General features: G+C 39.9%; 2 protein-coding genes across 2 annotated transcripts in view; one reads left to right on the plus strand and one right to left on the minus strand.

Annotated features, from left to right (window-relative positions):
* The window catches only part of PTER (phosphotriesterase related), a 75,498-nt gene extending 69,381 nt beyond the window's left edge, over window positions 1-6,117 (plus strand). The window contains exon 5 of the mRNA XM_081297824.1: window positions 5,319-6,117. Within this exon, the coding sequence (XP_081153950.1) occupies window positions 5,319-5,529 (211 nt within the window). The 3' untranslated portion in view covers window positions 5,530-6,117. The remainder of the gene's footprint in view (window positions 1-5,318) is intronic.
* Window positions 6,118-6,318: 201 nt separating this feature from the next.
* On the minus strand, window positions 6,319-16,507 carry C1QL3 (complement C1q like 3). The gene is made up of 2 exons (XM_081297823.1): window positions 14,653-16,507; window positions 6,319-8,899 (listed from the first exon to the last, which is right to left on the minus strand). The coding sequence occupies exons 1-2, from the start codon at window positions 15,238-15,240 to the stop codon at window positions 8,720-8,722; spliced, it is 768 nt and encodes a 255-aa protein (XP_081153949.1). The 5' UTR covers window positions 15,241-16,507; the 3' UTR covers window positions 6,319-8,719.
* Between the last annotated feature and the right edge of the window lie 6,637 nt (window positions 16,508-23,144).

Below are 23,144 nucleotides of genomic sequence, written 5' to 3' on the forward strand. Positions count from 1 at the left end.
AAAAGATTTTCAAATTGATAACATCAGATGAAAATGTTATGAAAGTCCATGGAGAAGTGTGCTTAAAGGTGAAGGGTTAAACAACTGTCATATGAGAGAATCAAATGAGATCAAGACTGAAAGTATCCATCAAATCTGACAATGAGGAGTTTTTCCTTTCATGGTCAGTAAGTATGGCCTTGAGGAATGAGGAGGTGAGAAAGAAGGAAGCAGGTGGGGCTGACATTAGAAGATAACACAGGATCTCTGGAAGTGTCCATTAAGAGGTGAATGGCTTATGTGGCTTACAGCAAGAGCAATGACAGATAGAAACGAGACAGAAAGAATGGATCCAGGAAAGCAATGACATTGCACAGGAGAACTATGGAACTTATATGAAATAAAGTGTGCAAAGTTTCTGAGTGCAGAATTTGGAGGTATTCAATAGATGGTTCACTTTAAAAAATCTGGAGAGATAAGAAATATAGATCAGGACTCCTTACAAGATGAATAGTTGGAATCCGGAGAGTAAATAGAAAATTGGTTGAAAGGAGATTTTCTCCATTGCAATGAACAAGCACAAGCAAGCAATGGTGTGAATGCAGAAAAATGTCTTAGTGAAAGGAACAGGAAATGGAGTCCACATAGCCACGGGTTTTCTAGTACCCCGGTGAGGTAAACATGGTCATCTACTGAAAAAGAAGGAGTGGATGCAGGGAAGGAAGGATCTTGGAGAGGGGAATAAAGGCAAGGCATGCTGTTGGTGAGTGAGGGGGACATGAGAGACCCAGTGGAGGCTGGAAAGCATGCTACAATGACTGTGTATTGCCACCAATTCACATGATTTGGGGATTGTTTTCCAAAAAAAAAAAAAAAATGAGTTTTTGGAATAGGTTCTGAGAAACTTTGTGGGTAGAATGAGAACATCAGAACAGTCTGATCTAGGGTTGGGATTCTATCTGAAAAAATGTGGGTGATAGCCAGAGGAACAAAGGAGGGGCTGACATGAGGGTCATTGAATCAAGCTGGAGGGAAGAAATGTAGAAAGAAATAGGAAATGTATAGGAATAGCACATCAGGGCAAGGAACTGGAAGCTTCAATGAAGTGGATGAATATGTACAGTGCAAGGGGGTAAATAGTAACAGTAGGCAGAGGTCACGTGATCAGAGTGGGCAGCAGAAAGTTGAGCCATCAGAGGAGCAGCTCTCCATGATGACAAGGACTAGAACATGGTTATGAGTGTAACACGTTGGTTGAAATAGGAGTAAGCAAAACTGGAATTGAGAGTTGATGTCCAGAGAGTATGAGGCTTGAGAATCAATAGTTAAACATGGCAGGCTCTGGGGCTGAAGGAACTATCCTGAGCCAGTGATCATAGTTGGAACCTCCGTAGGATTGCTACTCTGGGAGGTTGACCCTGACATTCTCATGCCTTTTGCTTCCCCTGTGTATTGATATTGCTCCTTGCCTCAGTACTATTAAAATGTGCCTAAAGTTTAACATCATAGGACAGAGCTAGTTGATAAATGTTATGCTAGCTATGTAAGGTGGCAACCACTCTACATGAGCAAACCAATTGAATGGACTTGACTGATGAAGCTAGCAGCTAGGATTTTTTGTTTTGTTTTGTTTTGGGTAATGGAGATTGAAACTGGGGGCACTTCACTGAGCTACATCTCCAGTCCTTTTTTGAGAAAAGTTCTCACTAAGTTGCTGAGGCTAGCCTTGAACTTGAGATTCTTCTGCATTCCTCTCCTGAGTTGTTAGGATTACAGGTGTGCCACACTACACAGGGCTCCTGTTTCTTTTCTTTTTAAAATCTGTTTTAATTTGTTATACATGACAGTAGAATGCAATTTGCTGCATCATATATAATGGAGTATAATTTCTTATTCTTCTGGTTGTACATGATGTAGAATCACACCAGTTGTATAATTATATATGTACATAGGGAAATAATGTCTGATTCATTCTACTATTCTTCCTATCTTCATACCCCCTCCCCTCCCTTCATTCCCCTCTACCTAAAGTAACTCTATTCTTTCCTAGTCCTCCCCCCATTGTGAATTAGCATCCACATATCATAAATGGCTGGAACTGGAGGATCATGCTAAGCAAAATAAGCCAATCCCCCCAAACCAAAGCCAAATGTTTTCTTTTTTTCTTTTTTTAATACTTAAACCAGTTCTATGACAGATTTGTTGTTCCTTTTTATTTTATGATTTTAATTTTCTTGCTCAGGAATACCAATATCGACAAACAGGTTTCCCTAGGGAACTACCAGTTTGGTTTTTACTCAGGAGGGGATATTTTTTGCCCAAAGATAATCATAATTTAAAATGGATTGGTAGGTCTTTCTTATCTTTTATGATCTTAAAAACATGATTTCATGATGAATGTCTTCAACATGTTTTGCAATTCATCTTGGAAATTGGAAGTTTGCTCTCTGGATCTGCTTTCTTTTCCTAAGTGATGTGTGTCTTTCACCCCTAGCCTTTCCACGAGGTTCCCAGACCTTCTGGAAGAAGAGACAGGAGATCTGAAAAAGGGCATATATAAAGGAGATATGAGGGAAAGATGACCAGTGGCTTCCACAGAATTCCTTTTTAGCACCTTCTGACTAGTAGTTCAAGAACAAGAATTTATTTGGTTATCTTTTATTGAGCCAAATTTAATTATACTGAATACATGAACATACATCAATATTTAATATGTGAATAGATATGTATATATATATAAATGGGATACATGTGTGCTATTTCATATATGCATATATTTATAGGTATGTGTTTGTATGTATGCTTAATTTCTTTAAATTATAGCCATGCCTTGGGGTCACTCATGGTAATAACAGAATGACCTTGTGTGTTGTGTGTACTCCAGAACAGCTCATGTTAATAGCTGAATGACCTTGTGGGTTATAGGTACTCCATACCCCATTGTTCCCCACATCTTGGTTTCTATCATTCATCTGCAGTCCTGCTTAGCCATAGTAGTCTGACATCTCTGAAGTGCAAAAACATATAAGCATGCTTCTGCCTACCTCTGGTTTTCAGCACCACAAATTCTGTGTCTAACACCTGTTTTCAATCTTCTGCTCCATTTCTCAAATCTTATTATATCTCTGCCTTTTCACACTTTGTAGTCTCTCTCTAATATTTGTTTGCAAAACACTAACTCATTTGTATTGCTATAATTACTGTGATTTTTTGTCTTCTCATCTGTAGCGGTTCCTCCCTTCTGGCGGCATCTCTGTAACTCCTGTTCTTCTACACGGTGCCACATGAAAGATCATCTCTTCGTTAAGGCATGATCAGGCAGGTTTCCCTAGTAGTCAGAATAGTATTGTGTTTCTAGAGCCAGAACATGATCTGGCTCATGAGATAACTGATCTCCAGATCATTGACTTAATGAGCTTTATTAGTTCCCTATTTTAAATAAGAACATTTTACCCACCATATTCTTTCTTTACTGATTCCCAATTTGATAACCTTGTGTTTCAAAATATGACAAAGGGCATCTCTTTTTTTTTTTTTTTGAGAGAGAGAGAGAGAGAGAGAGAATTTTTAATATTTACTTTTTAATTTTCGGTGAACACAACATCTTTTATTTTTATGTGGTGCTGAGGATTGAACCCAGTGCCCCATTCATGCCAGGCGAGCGCACTACCGCTTGAGCCACATCCCCAGCCCTGACAAAAGGCATCTTGTAGGAGTTTGTTTATCCGTATGTGTGCCCTTGTGGTAGTGAGTTCTCATAACTCTCAGATAAAGAAAAGAAATTTTAAAAATTTTCAAACTATTCATAAAACATTGAGGAGAAAGTGTCTTCTACAAGCTCCTGTACTACAATATTCCTTTGCAGGTGTGGATGAAAGTACATCACACTAATTTTCAGCATCTTGTATGCATTCTGTCAAATCTTTCCCTTTTTTCCACTAATGATCATATGCCCCTTCTAGATAATTCCCTTAAATAGAATTAGTTCCAAAAGGAATTGCAGATCAGGGCACATTTCAATGAACCAAATAACCTGATGGCACAAACGGCATTCGGTGCATTTATGGGGCAGGCATGGGATACCCATGGTATGAATGCTGATTCCTAGACAAAGCACCAAGGTTGGCTCTTCTGCTCTGGTACTTACATTCCTTTGACCTGCAAATACAAGATCTAATCTTCAATTATGATGTATTCTAAAATGCACATTCTCAGAGGGCAGGACTTTGAGCCTGAGTGTTTTGTGTGAGTGCCTTCCATTTTGCTTACCATGGTAGTTATTAAATAGGTCTCATGCAGGGAATGCAAAGAAATGGTTTCTACTGAAAGCAAAAGGATATCTTTCAAATGCTCAGAACCTGGAGGAAAGTGCTGTCCCCCCAGCTGCATCCATTTGGGACTCTCAGCACCCATATAGACTGCACAAGAATCTCAGAGAAGAACCATTGTTTGCAAGTTTCATTTTTGCCTTACCAGGGGAATCAAGACAGACCCTGCCCAGAGTCCAGACACATACAGATGGTGGCTGTCGGGAGGTGACTCACACTACAGATTACAGCACTTAACTAAGCAAAGAGGATTACATTTTTAGACAATAGTCAGGAAGCTGTTTCTTTGTCAACTGATTATAAATTTAAAGGAACCACTTATTATTTTAGCAATCTTATTGATAAGGAAGAAAGGTGGAGTAAATTTTGTTTGGTCAATTTAACCCAGTGCTCAGAGACCGGTACTGAGTCATAGTTCCCATAGAATTTAAAGGAACAAAATCTCAAAAAACAGAAGTGCTTTTGCCAACCCTTCTTCACTGACTGTACAACTGCCCTTCATTTGCAAACCAACTGATTTTTACTCTCCCAGGGCTTTATCATGAAGATTCCTTTTGTTTCTGTATTTTAATCCCAAATACCCACTGATTTTATTTGCTAGATCAAAAGAGAGAGTGAGAATGAGATCTCAAAATGGGCTTAAAAGGGGGGCATTTGAGAGATAAGAGCTGAATACAAATCTGGAATGAAGTTATTTAGTGAAATGCTAACGCGGTCATTCATTGGAACTGGCACATCCTATTAGAAGCTATCTTTAATGCAGCATTGCCAGGCATTGCCATAAATATCACAGGCTAGAAATTTCTGTGTGCGTAGAATAAAGATTTTTTTCCTGCTAGGATGCAGCAATACCTCCATCATTGCCACACAATGTTTATTAAGGGTCTCCCAATACACATGCCACAGTCTCTTTACCATAAACACAATAGGTTTCTGAGCAGAAAGTTTAAAACACCCTGAAAATCCAAACCGTGAGACAAATGGCACATCATGGGTTAATATTTTCCACAGGGTGCGTCTCCTGGTGGAGGAGGGCTATGAAGATCGAATTCTGATGGCACATGACATACACACGAAGCATCGACTCATGAAGTATGGAGGTCACGGCTATTCTCATATACTCACCAACATCGTCCCTAAAATGTTACTTAGAGGTATAACTCAGCGTGCACTTGATAAGATACTAATAGAAAACCCCAAGCAATGGCTAACTTTCAAATAGGATGTTATGTGTGAGTTTACACCTTGAGTATAACCCTTGCAGGTAACATTCAGTGATTTCAAACCTACTGTGAGATATTAGCCAGAGCTACATAGAACTAATGACAGATCATTTCCTTCTTATGAGAAAGAGAAGTTTGCATTCTCTGAAACTGGCAAACTATTAGATTTGCACCTCTGGGGAGTTACTGAACCTAATTGAGCCCTGTCGTTTTGGTTTAACAAAATAAATAGAGGATTATGTATTTCCAAACAATGATTTAAAGCCTGTATCCCTTAAGTGGGGTTTTTAGGTTTTTTCCTAATCTATCAACTGCACTACTTGAGAAAATTTAAAGTGTTTCTAGTTAAATTGCCCCCTTCTGGAACAATCTGATGTTTCTTGTAATATTGATGATCCTACTAATTATCCTGCTGTTCTTTAATTAATGCTTAATGAATAATATGGCAATTTAAAATAGCTTTTGCAGTAAGGGAAATTAAATTTTGAGACTTTTTATAAGACTACTGTAATATAATTACCAAATCACAACAATAAAAATATTTTGGAAGATTAATTATATACCATCTACCTACATACATATACCCATAATAAATAAGTTTTGATGCCTTTTGCTTTCTTATATCCATTTTTTCCTATAAATTTTGTTGTGTTTTGCAAGGTTTGTATAAAAACACATAACAGTGAATTATAAAATTCAATCATTAAAGTCAAAATATATTACATAATGTAGTTTAATGAATCATTACATTTATAATAACAAAGGCCACAATTTAATTAATTTATAAGATATAATGCAAAAAAAAAAAGGTCCCTTTATTTCCTTTACCTTTTTTGTTTGTCCTCGGGCCTAAACAGAGAAAACAATGCTTATTTATCTGAAGAAAAGGTCAAATCTGTTGGAAATGACAGTCTGATTCTAAAGCCTACTTCTTTAAAAGGTATCCAGCCCTGATATTTTGTATAAATAAACCCTTTTTTAAAACTGTGAGTTAAAACTTTTAATTGATATTCACTGTTGTTCATAAATTAATCATTTGATTGAATCCTCACTATGCCATTTGGTACCTAGAACATGTCTCCAAACTTTTACTGCCAATTTCTCTTTGATAAATACATATTGTTAAATAGAAATAAAAAACTATTAATTCATTTGTGAGCTATCTTACATACCAGAAAAGCCAAATAGAATTCGTCATTATTCTTGATGAAAGGGCTAAGTGTTTTTAATCATATAAATCACGATGGTTACTCAGACCAAGGCATTTAAACAAAGCAAGCATCACCTTCAGAAGGGAACACCATGAATAACTCTTGGAAAGTCGAAGTTTGTTAAATTAAAGATATTTCAGCTGATCAAAGATGATCAAGCTCTTTGTGTATTGGAACAGAAAGTACCAAAAAGGAATGAGCCAGGATAACAAACCAAATCCTTTAAATGAAAAATGCAAATGTCCTTCATCAGTAAAACAAGCAGATTTTTAAATCTCTGATTTTGAAATCTACTTGTCAAAGTCTTCAAAGGCAATGAAAAAGGAAGTGATTTCTCATATAGTTAAGACAAATCAACATGCATTTTAATCTTTTCCTTAAAGAGATGGCTTTGGGTGGTGGTGTGTTTTAAAGAGAGAGAAAGGGTTTGCACTACTCTAAAAATCTGCTTGACCGTCAGCCTCAATTCAACTAAGAAAAAAGAAAACAACTGATAACTCAAATGCAAATTATTCATAAACACTGTGAAGGAGAGCCACTTTATTTCTGCAGTCCTGATATTAATAGTCTGCCAGATAATGCAGTTAAAGTATTGATTGGCATATGGTAATAAAGCAACCACAGGCTTAACTTACATACATGTGAAGATAGGGCATTTTAACCTAGTTAAGATTTCATTTTCTGTATAACTCTTAAAGAGAAGTTGTTTTGATTATTTTGATAACATAACTCTATATATTTTCATCATCTAAAATATATTTCAATCCAAAATAAGTCAAATAATTTATGCATGTTTCTGTGTGTATATATACACATATACTTTTTTTAAATTAAAATTTTGAGGCTGTACAGCCACTGTGCCTCATGGACTGAAGCCATATATATATATATTATATATATAATATTTCATCTAACATATATGTATATGTATATAAATGTGTGTGGCAGGTATTTATATAAAATATATACACTTTGTCATCATATTGGTTAGATGTGGAATTGTTAATTTTGAAATAACCTCAGGCCACAGATTTGTAGTAACTGTTTGAAGGCCTTACCTAGTGTCCCCTTGGTGATGCATGCAGAAGCTCAAATTAAACCTTTGTGCATTGGGTTATGAATAATCTTTTGTTCCAAAAAAGGCAAAAGCCTCAGTCTGATTTAAAACCAAAGAATAAATTTCTCTGACTTTCCAAGTAAATCTAGGTGTATTCTATTGACAAAATGGACACACGGGATTTTCTAAATACCATACATAATTACACATTTTCACACTTAGAGGGTAATCCTATGGTACAATTTCAATATCTATTTTTAAAGACTATCACTAGAAAAGGAAAAAAAGAAAATTCATAATAAAAGGAAAATGTGAAAATGATCATAGGCTTGGGAATTCCCACAAATCCAGAAAATTCCAGGTTAAGGCTTGAAGTTGAATCTTTCCCAGGTCTAGCTCTAAAGTTAACAAGAGTACAAGGCAAACAATTTCTTTGGGGACAAGCAGCATTACTTCAATTAGACCTTCTCCTGCAGGGTAAAATGATTCTTCCATACACTATGAATGGACTCCAGTATCATAATAAGCAGGAAAACTCACAAGAACCAAAGCTGACATATGGATAAGAGCAGCAAGATCACAGTACACCAAAGTATCATATATATTGAAGAAATAATTCAGTGTCTTAGATTTTTCTATAAAAATTTGTGATCTATAATAGGACTTCATTCACATGGACACTAACGATAGGAGTATTTGCTTTGGCGGTAGTGGATCACACATCTGCTTATCTTGCTTTAAATACTTTTTTACATAAAGTTTCTGAGTGATACAGATGTGAGTCAGGTAGCATTTGATTTCCCCACATTTACACAACCGAGGTGCCCTGCAATTGGCATCCCCTGGGATCCTTGATTCACTGACGGTAGCCATTCAAATCCAGTGTTCAAACTCAGAATAATAAGCTTAGTTTCTGCATTATCAGTCAGCATAAATAATAAATCCAGAAAATGTGCTGTATTTGTTGTTGTTTCCTCCATGGGCTTTCCCACCATCTAATTTGATATAGACTTCATCTCCCGGCTCCAGATGCAGAACCACACTGTTACTGGCATAATCGTAATTCTGATCAGCATCTTGGGCAATGGCACTAGCCCGCACCTATATGAAACAGACAAGAATTAGAGTTTGTAAAAGAGAATTCTCAAGTTTTCGTCTTTTACCATTCACACAGCATCCTAAGCAGACTTGCTACTGGAGCACAGAGAGTGTGGGGACATCTACATGGCCTCTGAACTTTGCAAGTCCCTCTCTGTAACAGTTGCAACTATGTTATTGCAAAGAAAGGGAGAAAATGGTGCTTCACTGAGGGCTATTCCAGCAATCTTTTCTATCATTGTAAACAAAACATACCAATCTAATCTCTTCCTACATCACTACTTTTTCTAACTCCTTGAATCCCTATGCCCAATCACCTTTTGAAATGGAAATAATAGTATTGTTTTGCATTTTAATATAAACCAAATAGCAATATTCTAACCAACTGAGTATGAGTACAGAAGTTCAAGTTTAACTTCGTTGGCTCATCACAATTGTTAGAAAATTGAGATCCACAGTAGGTAAAGACCCAGAGAAGTACCATTCTGCTACTATATAAAAAGAAAAAAGAAAGCCCTTTGCTTTAGGACTTTCAAAATCTAACACATTTTAAAACCCCTTTTACCAGGCTGCTTCCAAAGCTCAACTCATTTAAACATCTTTAGTTATACCACCCACGTTTTCAGAGTTCTTTTTTTTCTATTTGTGCTTTTTTGTCAATTATATGTGCATTTAAATCAACAATTTAATTGCAACATATCTAAAAGTTATAGAAGGAACTAAATTGCCATGATTTGAGCTCTCTCAAATTTCTAGAATTTTTGAATGCTCATTTAATATCCTTTTATATTTTAAGGTGCTTTTGCTTTGAGGACATAGGTTGCTTATAATCTGCTCATGTTGAGCCTGTGGTCTCATTAGTGAGCTGATAAACATTTGCAAACAGTCAAATTGCCTATCTTATCATGTAATATGGACATTCTGTCACATCCTCAACTCAAATTAGGCTTCATATTCATTTAGACATATTTTGATTCTGCCTTGGAAACTCTTAGAATAGGCAGACTTGGATTTGATTTATTTCAGTAACACATCTTCTACTTTGTGGCTTGTTTCTATTCCACCATAATGATATTTCCCTGAATAACACAGCAAGTGATTTAGTGGTTTTGTAAACCTGCACTATGTAATAATGCATGACTTGGGGTACAATATGCTGGATTTTATCACTTGGCAAAATGAGAGAAATGAGACATAAGTCAAGAATTGCCATGCATTTCTTTCAAAATTTAAATGATAGGTTCTCAAATTAAAATTTCATGTGATATATCCTCACATTAATGCTGAAATGTTAAAAAAGGAGAAGGATCTTTGACACTGCTGAACTGGTGAAGTAATATGAGTAGTATTTTAAAAATTTCTTTTTGGATATCACATAGCAAAAGGAGTAAAGGGCTTAAAGGATTTAGAACTGCTTAACAGTGTGCTAACTGGCACTAATATGATGAAAGCAATATACCATGCAATTATGCTCAGAGGCAATTGACTCAATAGTGAAGTGATCGGTCTTGACCACTAAATAATAACACATTTACACACATAGTATTTCCTAGGAATTAATCGTCAGTTTGTAGAAGTTGAAGGCTTTGATTAATTTAATTAATTTCATCTAGTCATTAAATCCCAGGGGAAAAAATCTACACCAGAGGGTTATGACTTGATTTTTTTAACGTGGATTTTTAATGGATGAGAAAATTTAAATACAAAAGAATACTTAGCTATGTTAGTAATGTATTAATTATCGAATATAATATACATCTCAGCTATTATTAATAACCAGACACACATTTTATTCAGTGCTTTGTGTATTTAGTTAATATCCTATGAGTCTTGTATCATTGTTTTCTACACAAAGATTGCACTTGGCAACCAGGACACATTAAAAATCACTTAATTTAGAGACAGTAGTCTTTTTTAATGTAGTTTTTATTCTATAGGGTATAATCACAAAGCCACATAAACATTACCATTTTCAATTCAAAACCTTGAAGATGCATTGGAGAGATTCCAGAGACTGGACAGTCACCCTGAACGGTTTTCACTTCCTTTGTTGGATAAAGCCAGTGTGATTGCTGTATAATGAAAGCAGTTCTCTAAGATTTAAACCTATATTCCATCACAAGACTTTCCCAATTAAGTAGTCTCCATACTTCAGTGCACAGGGCTTGAGTATGCCACTCACCTGTTCATACTCTACAGGTATAATGGGACTTGAAATTTCAAGCTCTAGTATCTAGCACAGTGACTTCAGCAATTCTTCCTTTAAGCCATCAAACTATTGAGGAAGGTAATGCATTCACCCTGAAGGCAATTTTCAGGTTCCTAAATGTACACTGATTTCAGCATTTTGTCAGGGACTACAATGTGTCCTTTTCTATAATATACTCATTTCTACCTGTATTTGCTTTAAAATCTTTTCTTATTAGGTAAACTATTTAGATTCTGCTTTATCTTTAGTCCATCTTTCACTGCCCCTACAAGAATAATTAGTCTGATGTGTCATTAATCTCTCTAATAAAGTAATATCAAACCACAAACTATTCATTTTTTTTCCAATATATTTCGTGTTTATTGCCATAGCTAATAAATTCTTACGAGTAAAAAACTGGTCTTTTATTATTTTATAATTCTAATCCTAAACCAGTTTCATTTTTATTAGAGGGGCTTATTAGAGCAGCATTATAATAATTGTATTCATATAACATTTTTTTCAGGTTTCCAGCTACAAATATATAAGCATTAAAATTCTTTCCCTGTATCTCTGTAAGCTATTTGAGTCCAACTTTTACCTTTAATGTGCACTGTCATGGGCTCTCAACAAATGGTAAGATTAAATTTAGGTTGATGGTTTCATGGGGAATATGAGAACCGTGGTCCTTTTAGTGGTCTGTTTTGAGGATGTAATAGGTTGTATAGTTTTAGCATTATCTTATTGTTGAGGGCTTATCATTAGAGACAATGTTGATGGTAACATTTGCTAATTTAATTAATTGCTGCTGATGTTCTCATAATTTCATTTTCATTGTACTTCTGTGGAATCATAAACAAAAGGTTAAGTGGCACATCAGGTTAATTTACTGGCCTTTGATGTTTCCATCTGTGATCCTACATTCAATACAAACAATTTTTTTTAAAAAATGGCTCTGATACAGTTATGGTCCAAAGGCATTGCTCCCTCCTAGAGTGAACTGTATTTTTTTGTTTATTTTTTGCACTTCTCAATCCACTCAAACCATAGAACATTACACTGACATGAATCTCTGAGTTTTTTATATTATGAAAACAAACTGGTTCAGCTTGGGGAGTGGGGAAAAACTGCCATTCTAAAAAGTGATCAGACAAGAGTATAATTGAAAATCAAAGATAAAGTATTTATTTAAAATAAAAAAGAGATTTTTACAAGATTTCCTATTCATAAGTGGTGCAGACCAGACTTGATAAAATAGTTCTAGAGATAAAATTCCTTAACCATGATATTGAAATAGAACCATTTTCTAAAATAGTCCACACCAAACTAAAAAAATATGTTGTTTACCACTATATTATTTATTTTTCTGAATTACCTGTTGCACACCTTTTGCAGAAATACAGCTTAATATTGGCATCGGAAAGCATTATACCTTGTAGTTGGACTATTTTGCCTTCCTTGTTTTTCTGATCCTCATAGAATGTGTAAGCTAGAGTGATACAAAGGAGCAGCTTATACCCCAAACAATGAAATAATTTTAAAAACAAAATGCACACAGAGTATCTGAAGAAAATGTTTTGCTTAGAACCCTGCAATAAACAATCTCCATAGTCTAGACATCAACATTTAAACTAATTTTTATGTATTATTCTGACTTGTGTATGCAGTTGCAGCATCCAGATGTCTTAAAATATGACCATTTTTATACACTTATGGACAAAACTGGAAACTTACTCCATTTTAATTGATACCTCTAAGGGAAAAAAAAAAAATCTCTTCAGCCTGATAGTATTTCCCAGACCTAACCTTTTGGTCAGAAGAGAGCCAATTTGTAAATAAAAGGGTGCCTCATGGCTGCCTGTGGAGGGGCTGTTCAAAACCATTTTGTCAGAGTGACACACTAGCTCTATTTAGGTAACGGTGAGTCATGCCCTTTACAGCCATTTACCTATAACTATCCCACAGCTCCGTGAATAATTTTTATTTATCCTAACATTATTTTCCTGCATAATAACTATAATAAACAACCCTGCCAGTGCCTCCTGGTGGTCATTTCCCCTTTTTTTGTTCTGTGTGCCCTAGGGTACCCTAAACTATTTGTAGAAAAAGATAGGGTCAGCATTTTTATTTCTTTAATTTTCTTTTCTCTTATACATCTTCGGACATTTGTCTTTCACTTTTGAAAGAATTCTGACACTGAATTACGTCATTTTTCCATTGCAATGGTTGAAGCTAAGGTGGTCTGAATTCCCAGAGGGCCAGTGACCTGAAACCCTGTAACCCTTGTTAAGTCAAAGTTGCTGCGTGAGATGAAGCCTCTTGAGGGCGATGGCGGGGTCTCGGGCCATTCCCAGTGCCACTCAATAAGCAGGCAAAGCCCAGGAACTTATTTCTGACTGCAGGCTGCAAGCTGAAAGGCCTCGCCCCAGCTGCTGCTGATTTGCCGTGTACAAAAGGTCAGATTACACTTTTAGGTAGTAGAAATGTTCTTTTCCTCCTCTGACTAAGAGATCAAACATGCTTCAGTGTTGCAATGGTCGCGAATTTCTCTGGCAAACGGTATAGTGGCCCTAGCCTAACACTGCAAACCCCTGGCCCCTGTGTCAGAGGCTAACAGCTCAGGACAGCAGGTCCTAGTGACTGAGGCTAATGTGAGGCTATTTTAGTCAAGGCCAAGGCTGCTTCCCTAGGTGAGCGAGAAGGCTGAGTTTGGAAAGGCTCTCTCACAGGTAGCTGGGGTCTCCCTGAAGGTGAGACCCATTGTCACACAGCGACGATGAAGCTGTTCGCCTTCCAGGCCACCTTCCTGTGCGAGTTCTTACTCCAGTCAGTAGAGTTTGGGTCCCGTGTTTGGGTGCGTGATTTTACTGTGAAAATCCCAAGTCTCAACTTTTGCTTCTCTTAGCATTCCTTGCCTCTTCAGCTGACAACTGGTTTCTTCAGCCAAGAACTAAACTCGAGTGTGAAATTTATTATTTGTGAGTTTCTCTGCCTGGGACGCTCCAAAGGCCCTGTGACTCCCGGTCTTACTGTCCCGCTTCTGCCCTGGATGCGCCCCGCTTGGACTCACTCCTTCGGGTCCCTTTTTTCTCCTAGGACCCCTTATCTATCTCCCCGGAGTTTGTCACCTCGACACGCCCATTCTGGGCTCTCACAATCCTACCCATTCCCGGGAAAGCTAGCGACCCTAAACTGCTGAAAATCCCAAGCTCAGAAGGTTATTTCCTGCTCCGGACCTCCCCCCGGCACACGGGCCGTCGGAGGGAGTAGATGGTCCAGTGCTGGAGCTACCGGCTTCTCTCCCCTGGAGGGTAGTGCTTACCAGCGCGCGCACGGAGCGCCGGGGAGAGACTTTAGAACCACCCTCTCCAGGCCGCGGGGCGCCCTCCTTGGTGTCCGATCCCCGCCTCTCTAGTTTAGCACCACGTCCGCCTAGCTGTAGCTCTCGGGATCAGGGTTGCCGCGCCCTTCCTCTGCCGGCTCCCACCCCCATTTCCGGGGTCTCCTCCCTCTTGCCTTTACCTTTCATCCCCGCTCCCCGCCCTCCCCACTGCCAGTTCGCACTCACCTGGTTGTTTTTGCAGAGATCAGCCCACATGCTAGTGCCGTCCCCTCCGCGCATCAGGACGTGGTAGGTGAAGAAGTAGATGCCCGGGATGGAGCAGGTGAATTTGCCGGTAGTGGGATCGTAGTGGTTTCCGAGGTTGGTGACCACGTCGTCGAACTTGAGCACCTCATAGCCTTCATGCTGCCGTTTGAGGCCAGCATAGAAGGCAATCTTGGGCACCGTGCTGTAGGTGGCGGCGCTAATGGCCCCGGCTGCGTTCAGGCCGGGCGCCCCAGGCGGGCCCGGCAGGCCTTGGCGGCCCGGCTCGCCTTTCTCGCCCGGGGGCCCCATAGGGCCCGGCGGCCCGGGCTCTCCTGGGGGCCCACGCGGGCCTGCTTTTCCCGGTCTGCCGGCCTCGCCTTTGGGGCCCTGGATGAAGGTGGGCAGGGACTGCATGAGGCCACGGTCGGGCGTGGCGGCGGTGCTGGGCGCCTTGGTGCCCCCATAGGGGTCGCAGACCATGCGGCAGGTGCCCAGCATCTCGTAGTGCGCCGACGTGCCGGCCGAGCTCACCAGCACCGGGATGAGGATGACCAGCAGCAGCACCATCACTACCCCCAGCGCCCCGGCGGCGATCAGGCGCCTCCTGCTGCCCACCAGCCGGCTCAGCGCGGGGCGATCCTCTTGTCTGCTTTTGGACAAAATTTTGAAGGTTGGGCGGGGACCTCCTTAGAGCCGAAAACAATCCCCTTCGAACCCCAACTCCCCTGGGCAGGCGGGCGCCGGCCGCTCCTCGCCCGGCTCCTGCTCCCCCAGCTGAGGTTGCGGCTGGGGAGGGAGCTCGGGCGCCAAGTGACTTGAGCTGAAGTCCCAAGCAAAGGGTGGGGGCTGGGGGAGGGGTGCGCAGGGCGCCCTCTCGCCTCCTGCGAGCCCCTTCGCACCTGTGGCTGGCGCCGGCGCCGGCGCGGCCACCCGGAGGGCAGAGCCAGCCGCTGCCTCTCGCGCTGGTCCTGGTCTCTCACACTTTTATGCCACCGCTGCCTGCGATCGACTTTTCCGTTTTTGCAGACTGCGCCAGTTCGCACCAACTTTCCGTCTGAAGTTGCCTTTTTCTGCCTCCTCCTTCTCTTCTTTCGCTGGGTCTCTTCGCCCGTCCCCTGCCTTTTCCCCCCTCCTCTGCAGCCACCACAACTCTAATAGAAGCGCACCTCAAAGTCCCGCGCTGGCCGCACGAGCTCTGACCAGGCGCCCCCCGGGTGCGCGGAGCAGCGGCGGCGGCTGGCACTGTTGGCTGGGCGAGCCTCGGGGCTGGAGTGGAGGAGCTAGCGAGCAGCGGCGAGCGCCTCACGGCCGAGAGCGGAGCGAGAGAGAGACTGAACGCTGAATTCTGCCTGGGTACCACCTGCCAGGAGAAGAGGAGGCTGACAAACGCGCGCCGGAGCAATTTATAGGCACCCAAGGCACAGAGGAAGGGGAGCCGCTTTGGCATCTCATTGCAGCATCTGCTCTGCTCATCCCACTCAGAGAGAGTTTGGCATTACTCTGACAATGTGGGATTTTTTTTTTTTCGGCCTGTCTTTTTTTTCCCTCTCTGCACATGGATGAACAGTGAGATCCTGAATACTCCCTTGCTGAACCCAGGCGATAGCAGTGCTCTCGCTGGACATACTTGGGGGAGGGAGACAGCTATGCAACAGCTTTCAGGATTCAAGGGTCACACCTAAGTCCTCTATGTCCCCACTGCTGGCAGCTTCAGGTGGAGGGTGGAAGTGAAGGTTGAAAGGAGGGTGGCCTGGTTGACAGTATTTCTCTACTGGCTCACCCGCAGTCAGCGCTTTCAGGTGTTTTTCAAAATACCACTTTTAACATAAGGAAGGCCCTGTAGAATTTTCCAGATGGTACATATGATTTTTTTTTAACCTTATGATTTTTCTCCCCTGCCTCCTAAATGAAATTAGATGTTAACCCTGTGAACAGTGAGATGGGCTAAAAAACCAAAAGACATTTCTCAATGATTTTAAATGGACATGTCCATTGCATAAAGAAGGGGCAGGGGTATTGGTTCTTTTTACAAGTGCTGCACAATGGGGAAAGTATACATATGTACTTGACTTACAGGCTTACAATTCTAGCAGCCTTTCAGAAGATATTGTCATTTGGATTTGAAGTCGCATTTGCTTAAAGGTGCTACATGCATGAGAAATAATCACTTGTCAAAATACCTTCAAAAGTCTTACAATAAAGCAAGCAGAGCCCACACAAGTTCTAGGCCAGGTCTTTTCCTAAGATATGGAAGAGTTCTATATGTCCCATAGCAGATTTCCTAAATGTACCTTGGGGGAGAGATAAATATGAAAAATATGACAAAAGTCCCCATTCACATTGGGAGAGCAGGAGAAGAAATAGCCTGGATTTCAAATATTAATAGAAAGCCCTTAGAGTAGATATTAGGTGAGTTACCCCACCAACAAATACATAAGACATAACAAGAACAGCTTTAAATAAATAAGTAGAATTGATTCCTAAATCACACTTCTGCATTCAGGAGCAATGAATGTCAATCAAACATGGATGACATTTGCTTGTCAATATGGGATGATGGCTGGGAAGATGTTCACTTATTACATCAAGGCAGGAATCTGAAATGAGAAGCAGGAACAAATAAGGCCACAGCAAGCAAACAATAACATCCCGGGTGACCATAAGCAGCCTGTGATCTTGTTTGTAGGCTCCACAATGCAGATATCTCCTTGGGGCTTCCTCAGTCCCCTTCACCCACCTAACCTCCCACCCCACCTCACCCCAACAGTTTACTCCTTTCTTGCCTTCAAAACAAAATAAGGTCAAATGAGAGACTCAAGGAAATAAAGATTCATTGATTCTGTTAAGAAGACGTCAGCAGCTCTTTAAGGTCTTTGTAGGAGAATCAACTTGAAGGAGTTGGGCTGTGCTGCTCCGCATGGCCCAGGTATCCACATTATCTGTCCATCCTACCTGGATGCTGACAAACCTGGTATCAGAAAATAGCCCTTCCCACTTCTCAAAACTTGAATTTTTATTTTAGGGTGATGGTTTTGTAAATGTACATCCATAACTTGGACATAATTTATATATATGTGTATATACATGTATATAAAATAAAATTTTATTTTATATAATTTTATTATATAAATATTCTTTTTTCTATAAATTTCTTTTTTACATGAGCTGTCTTATTTTTATGTTTTTAAACAGTGAACACGTAATAAGTTCTCTACTGGCCACAATATGTACTTTCCTAACACACCTGCTGGGTTGCTTCTCAAAGTCACTTTTAGGAGGAAAAACTGGTGAGATATGGTACCAGCAATGGAGGGTAATGTATTAATGAAATAAACTAATCTCTGGTGTCCCAGATTATCAAAATTCCTAAGATCCCCTTAGCCTAAGGAGAGTTTGATGAGGGATTAAAAAGGAGTTTTTAAAATATAGAGGTATATAAATAAATTCTCATCCCAAACTTCAAGAATGTTTATATGGAGGAACCCATCAAAGATGACATGAAATATGAGAGTTGGAACAGATTCTGAAAAGTTGGTCTGTATTTTACTCATGCAGAGGAGACGACTGAGAGAGAGAGAGAGAGAGAGAGAGAGAGAGAGAGAGAGAGAGCTGTGACTAGAATCACTGCCATCCAATGGGCTGCCAGGGACACTTCTCTACACAATACTAGAACACCCCATGGCAACCTGAGATTGATGGTAATAGTCCTAATAATTGAGGTTTTCCTCCTTCCACTTTCTCTGATGCCAAAGCAAATATTTATTTTGCAAGTGAATGCCTTCACATCTCAAACTCTTCTGATATTTGGAAAGGTGCTCACTATTCCTTATTCATAACGAAGGTATCCTCTCCCAGGCCATATAGCTAACCTTAGACTTTCTGTCAAGTGACATATGAGGGTAGCATATGGGCATTTGACTTTTGAGTGAAGTCAATTTGAGTTATTGTCTCCTTCCTGTCTAGATATATTTCATGCATTTGAGAGGAAACCCTCTTTTTGATTCCCCCAAGATTTTCAGGCATGATTTGGTAGTAGATGGAGGTCTGACTGGTTACTGCCACTTTATGTTGCATGGATTTCGCAGAAGCTTCTCTGGAAAGTTACTCATGCTTCAGGGCTTGATTGACAATTTGAATAAACCATCTGATATGGCATATTACTCATCTGCTATATGTATATAATAATAGAAAATGTGTCAATTAAACAATATTTGATTTTCTTAAGTCCTCAACAGAAAACCAAGTTTTCTTTCTTATTTGATATTAATCTTGGAATTTCATTTTCTCAGCACGTCCCAACCATGCCCCACATTCCCACTCGTGCTTGCTGCATGAGGACCTTTGGGACCTTTCCGTTGATACAGCCCAATCCAGAAACCCATGACTGGGGTTTGGTGGCAATTCTTTAAGTCTTATCTTCTCCACCTCCTTCCTGTCACTTTCCAAGAGCGGAGCAGATCCTAAGCACATGACTCCCACACAGACGTGCAGGGCCATCCATTAATCTTTATTCAGCACCCACTGGCAGCCTAGCCCTTCCCTGGGCTCTTACTAGGCAAACAAATATTTAGTCATGAGAATGATTTCCAAAACCAGCAGCACTTAAACAGAAATAGCATTTCTTTTTTTTTTAAATTTGTTGAAGTGTAATGACTTTTTTTTTTTTTTTAGAAAGAGAGGGGGGGAGAGAGAGAGAGAGAATTTTTTAATATTTATTTTTTAGTTTTTTCGGCGGACACACATCTTTGTTTGTATGTGGTGCTGAGGATCGAACCCGGGCCGCACACATGCCAGGCTAGCGCGCTACCGCTTGAGCCACATCCCCAGCCCCAGAAATAGCATTTCTTATATCAAGGAAAAATAAATAAATTAAGAATCCAAGGGCTAGCCACAGAAGCAGGCATAAAAATATTAAAAATTGGAATTGGATCAAACTATTTACCTTTAATTTCTGGGTCTCCAAATTGTATTTCACAACATATGCTCTTTCAACTGAAGAATTATAGATTTCCAGCCAGAAAGGGTCTGCTTGGAGTTTTGTAGGGAAGCAGTATATCCTTATGGCTTTGGAACCAGATGGGTATTAATTTCAGTCTTAGCTGCTTAATTTAGTAGTTGTGAAAGTAGCTTCCTCTGCATGAGCCTCAATTTCCTTTTTCATAAAATGGGAATGACACTAATACCCAAATCACAGGTTGTGAAGATTAAATGAGTTAATATGTGTAATTATCATGGTACCCAACTACTAATAAGAGCCCAATAGATGCCAACTTGCATCTTTGTATATTACAGGAATACTGAGTAGGGTGTGTGTGTCTATAAATTGGATGGCAGAATAAAAGGTTTGTAAAGGAAGCTAAAGCCAAAAGGTCAGACTTAAGACAATGGACAATTGTATTATAGACTTAGGTAAGTATTATAGACTCTGATAAAACGAGAAAGAACACAAAAGTTCTCCAGGAGAATTATTATGTGTACCCTTCAACAATGCAAGACAAAGCAGGACAAAACTCAAAACAAGAATCACTTTCCCCTTCTCCAAAGAAGAAAGGTTATTTGAATTCATTGCAGTTTGATAGACCAAGTTTTCAGATGCAGGGCCTAATAGGATGCATTTTGTCCTCTAGAAAGCCCCCTAAGTCAACAAGTTGTGATCATATTTTAAAGTTATTGAGGTAGTTATCTGGGAACTGTTCCTTGGGATGATGATTCTCAAATAAGCAAACATACCAAAGAGGGCTGCTTTGTACATCAGCCAGAAGAGTAATCACCCTGAAGGACACCTAAGTCATAACCACATCCAGTAAGGACTTTTTAGCACAAAACTCTCCATAAAACAGAGTGAGTTGGAAAGCTAGTTTGACAGATCTATTGTCAGAAAATTATTAAACAGCCCAATGGAGATAGTAGCTCGAACATTACAGAAGACAATGTATGGCTTCCAATTGGTCTCAAATTCTGTTATGTCACTAGAAGGATAAAATTTTCAGGATGGATATATTCTCTACTTTCCATGGGTAGAATGCTTGGTCATTCTGACCCTACTGGTGTAGAATGAGATCCAAAAGGTCAGCAAGTTCTCTTGGACTATGGTTGTGAGAACTCAGTCATAAAAGGAAGATGCATGGATTCAAGAAACCAAAACCAGCTGCCTTCAAACTATAGGGAATGCTCAAGCAGGAGATCTGTCACAGGGACACAAGGGTGTATCAGTGGACAGGTTGACTGGACAGGCAGTGGTGAGAATTGTGATGGTCTCATTGCACTGTTTTTGTTTTGTTTAATAAAACCTGAAGCAGCGTGCATTTTGGAAGAAAAGGTTACAGGAAGCCTCCAACAAAGCCTGACCCTGCCAACAGCAGCTGATATTCTAGAATCTGGATCTAAAAGTGATTAGGATAGAGAAGGCATGAAAACCAAGTACAGGTGTATGCAGCCCCACTCCTAAGTGAGTGCATTTCCAGAGCCACACGTCTTCCTGTAGGAACAGCTCATCCCGTGAACAAATACCTGCCCTTTCGGCGTCTGTAGGCAAATGGACACACAAACTTTTTCCTAATACACATAGGCAATCTCTCAGGGATACTTATTTCTTAACTTTGTAAAAATAAATATTTTTAAAAATCTTATTCCTAAAACATAAATTGAAGAGGTATTTTAGATTTGTAATTAGCTACCAGGGGAAAGTGGGAGCAAAAGTTACCCATTGTTAAGTAGTTGTGTGCTCAATATAAGTATCGATAAGCTGTACTTAATGTTTCCCACTGAAAGTAGGTATAATAATTCATTATTTAATTTGTTAATTCATAACTTTTTCTTTGGCTCTGGAGTGTCAGAAAAAAATCAGTGAGAGTTAGTGCTACTTAGATCAGGGTTTTGTGGTTTTCTTTTCCTGTTTTCCTGTCTGGCTCAAGGGACAAGTGGAATTCCTTCCTCTTATATCTGCAAGGGCTCTAAGTTTTCACTCAGGCCTCTGCAACTACGTATGGACCTGGCTGGTAGGGGGTTGGAGTATGAGCTCTGTCAGGGATGCTAATGGTCTACGGAGGTTTTGTCCTTTATTGAGTGCTGCTGCCATGTTTGGACCATTCCAGCAAGCTGGCAACTTCACAGAGGAAGAACAGAGGCAAAACTGCTTTGCTATCAATTGGTACTTTTGTGAAAAGTTAAAAACTGTCTAAGTTAGGGGATTAACTGTATGTGCATATTACCAATAGCTGCCATTACATATTTATTTATATATTTATTTATTATATATTTATTCACATGTTTGTGCATATTTTCATATATATATATATATATATGTATATAAAATGTACATATGTATATGTATATACACAATTTATTTTACATTTTCTCTTTCTCTTTTTTTTTTTATACTAGGGATTGAACCCAGGGGTGCTTAATGACAGCACCACATTCCCAGCCCTTTTTAAAAATGTTTTACTTACAGACAGAGTCTTACTAAATTGCTTAGGGCCTTGCTAAGTTGCTGAGTCTGGCTTTGAACTCGCGATCCTCCTGCCTCAGCCTCCCAAGCCTCTCAAGTGCACCACCACCCCCAGATTAAGGATTTGTTTTTGAGGGTGAGCTGAAGGTCTTAATAGCCAGATAATGAGAGCCAGATGTTGACTACCTATAACAGTGTCTCTTTATTGAAAGCCCCAGAACAGGATTTGGACACCACAGTACACATGAGTACTTGTTCTGCCATGACACAGATATGGATCAGCCCCCCCCCCCCGTGCCCATTTCCCCCAGGGATAAGGGTGGCATTCACATGGGTCTTGTTTTAAAAGCTCTAGAACAGAAAAAAAAAATAGGAACTAATGAAAGACAATTTTAGGAGACGTACATTTCTCAGGAAAAAAAAATCACGAATTAGGTCTAAACCACATAATCAACTTTTTCAGAAATGCCGACCATCTCAGAGGCCGTAATCTAGTGCTTTATCTCATGTCTGACTGCACTGGTTAGAATGAATTCTCTGGATAAATCAGTTCTATTATCTTCTCATTAATGTGTTCCATTTAATTCTATTCGGTTTAATTTAAAACATGCCAGAAGAGAACTCAACGTGGCTGTCCATTTCCCCTTCCTCCCCTCTTTCCCACCTCTTTCAACAATGGCTCAGAGCCTGTCCTTGCTCTGCTCAGAAACAGTGACTTCCACATTGTCCACATGGTCAGGAAGCCTAATTTCTCAAGCTCAGAATGCCTGGCTCTTTGTGACTGGGGCAAAGACTGACATAAGTGGCCCTCCGTTCTACCCTATTCTTCAGTTATCAATTAATCAGCCCTGGAATGGCCCGGCCACTTCTGATTTTGCTCTCACCATTCCCTCTACCTTTTCAACCCACCTCCTTCGTCTTCTCTCTCTCCTCCTCCTCTTCATGCCTCTTCCTCTGTCAAGACCCTGCCCCAAGGCCTCTCCCTTTGTCTCTCCTCCTAAGAGCTTAGCATTATCCTGCA

This window comes from Spermophilus citellus (assembly GCF_964194105.1).
Source record: "Spermophilus citellus genome assembly, chromosome: 6".
Classification (NCBI taxonomy): domain Eukaryota; kingdom Metazoa; phylum Chordata; class Mammalia; order Rodentia; family Sciuridae; genus Spermophilus; species Spermophilus citellus.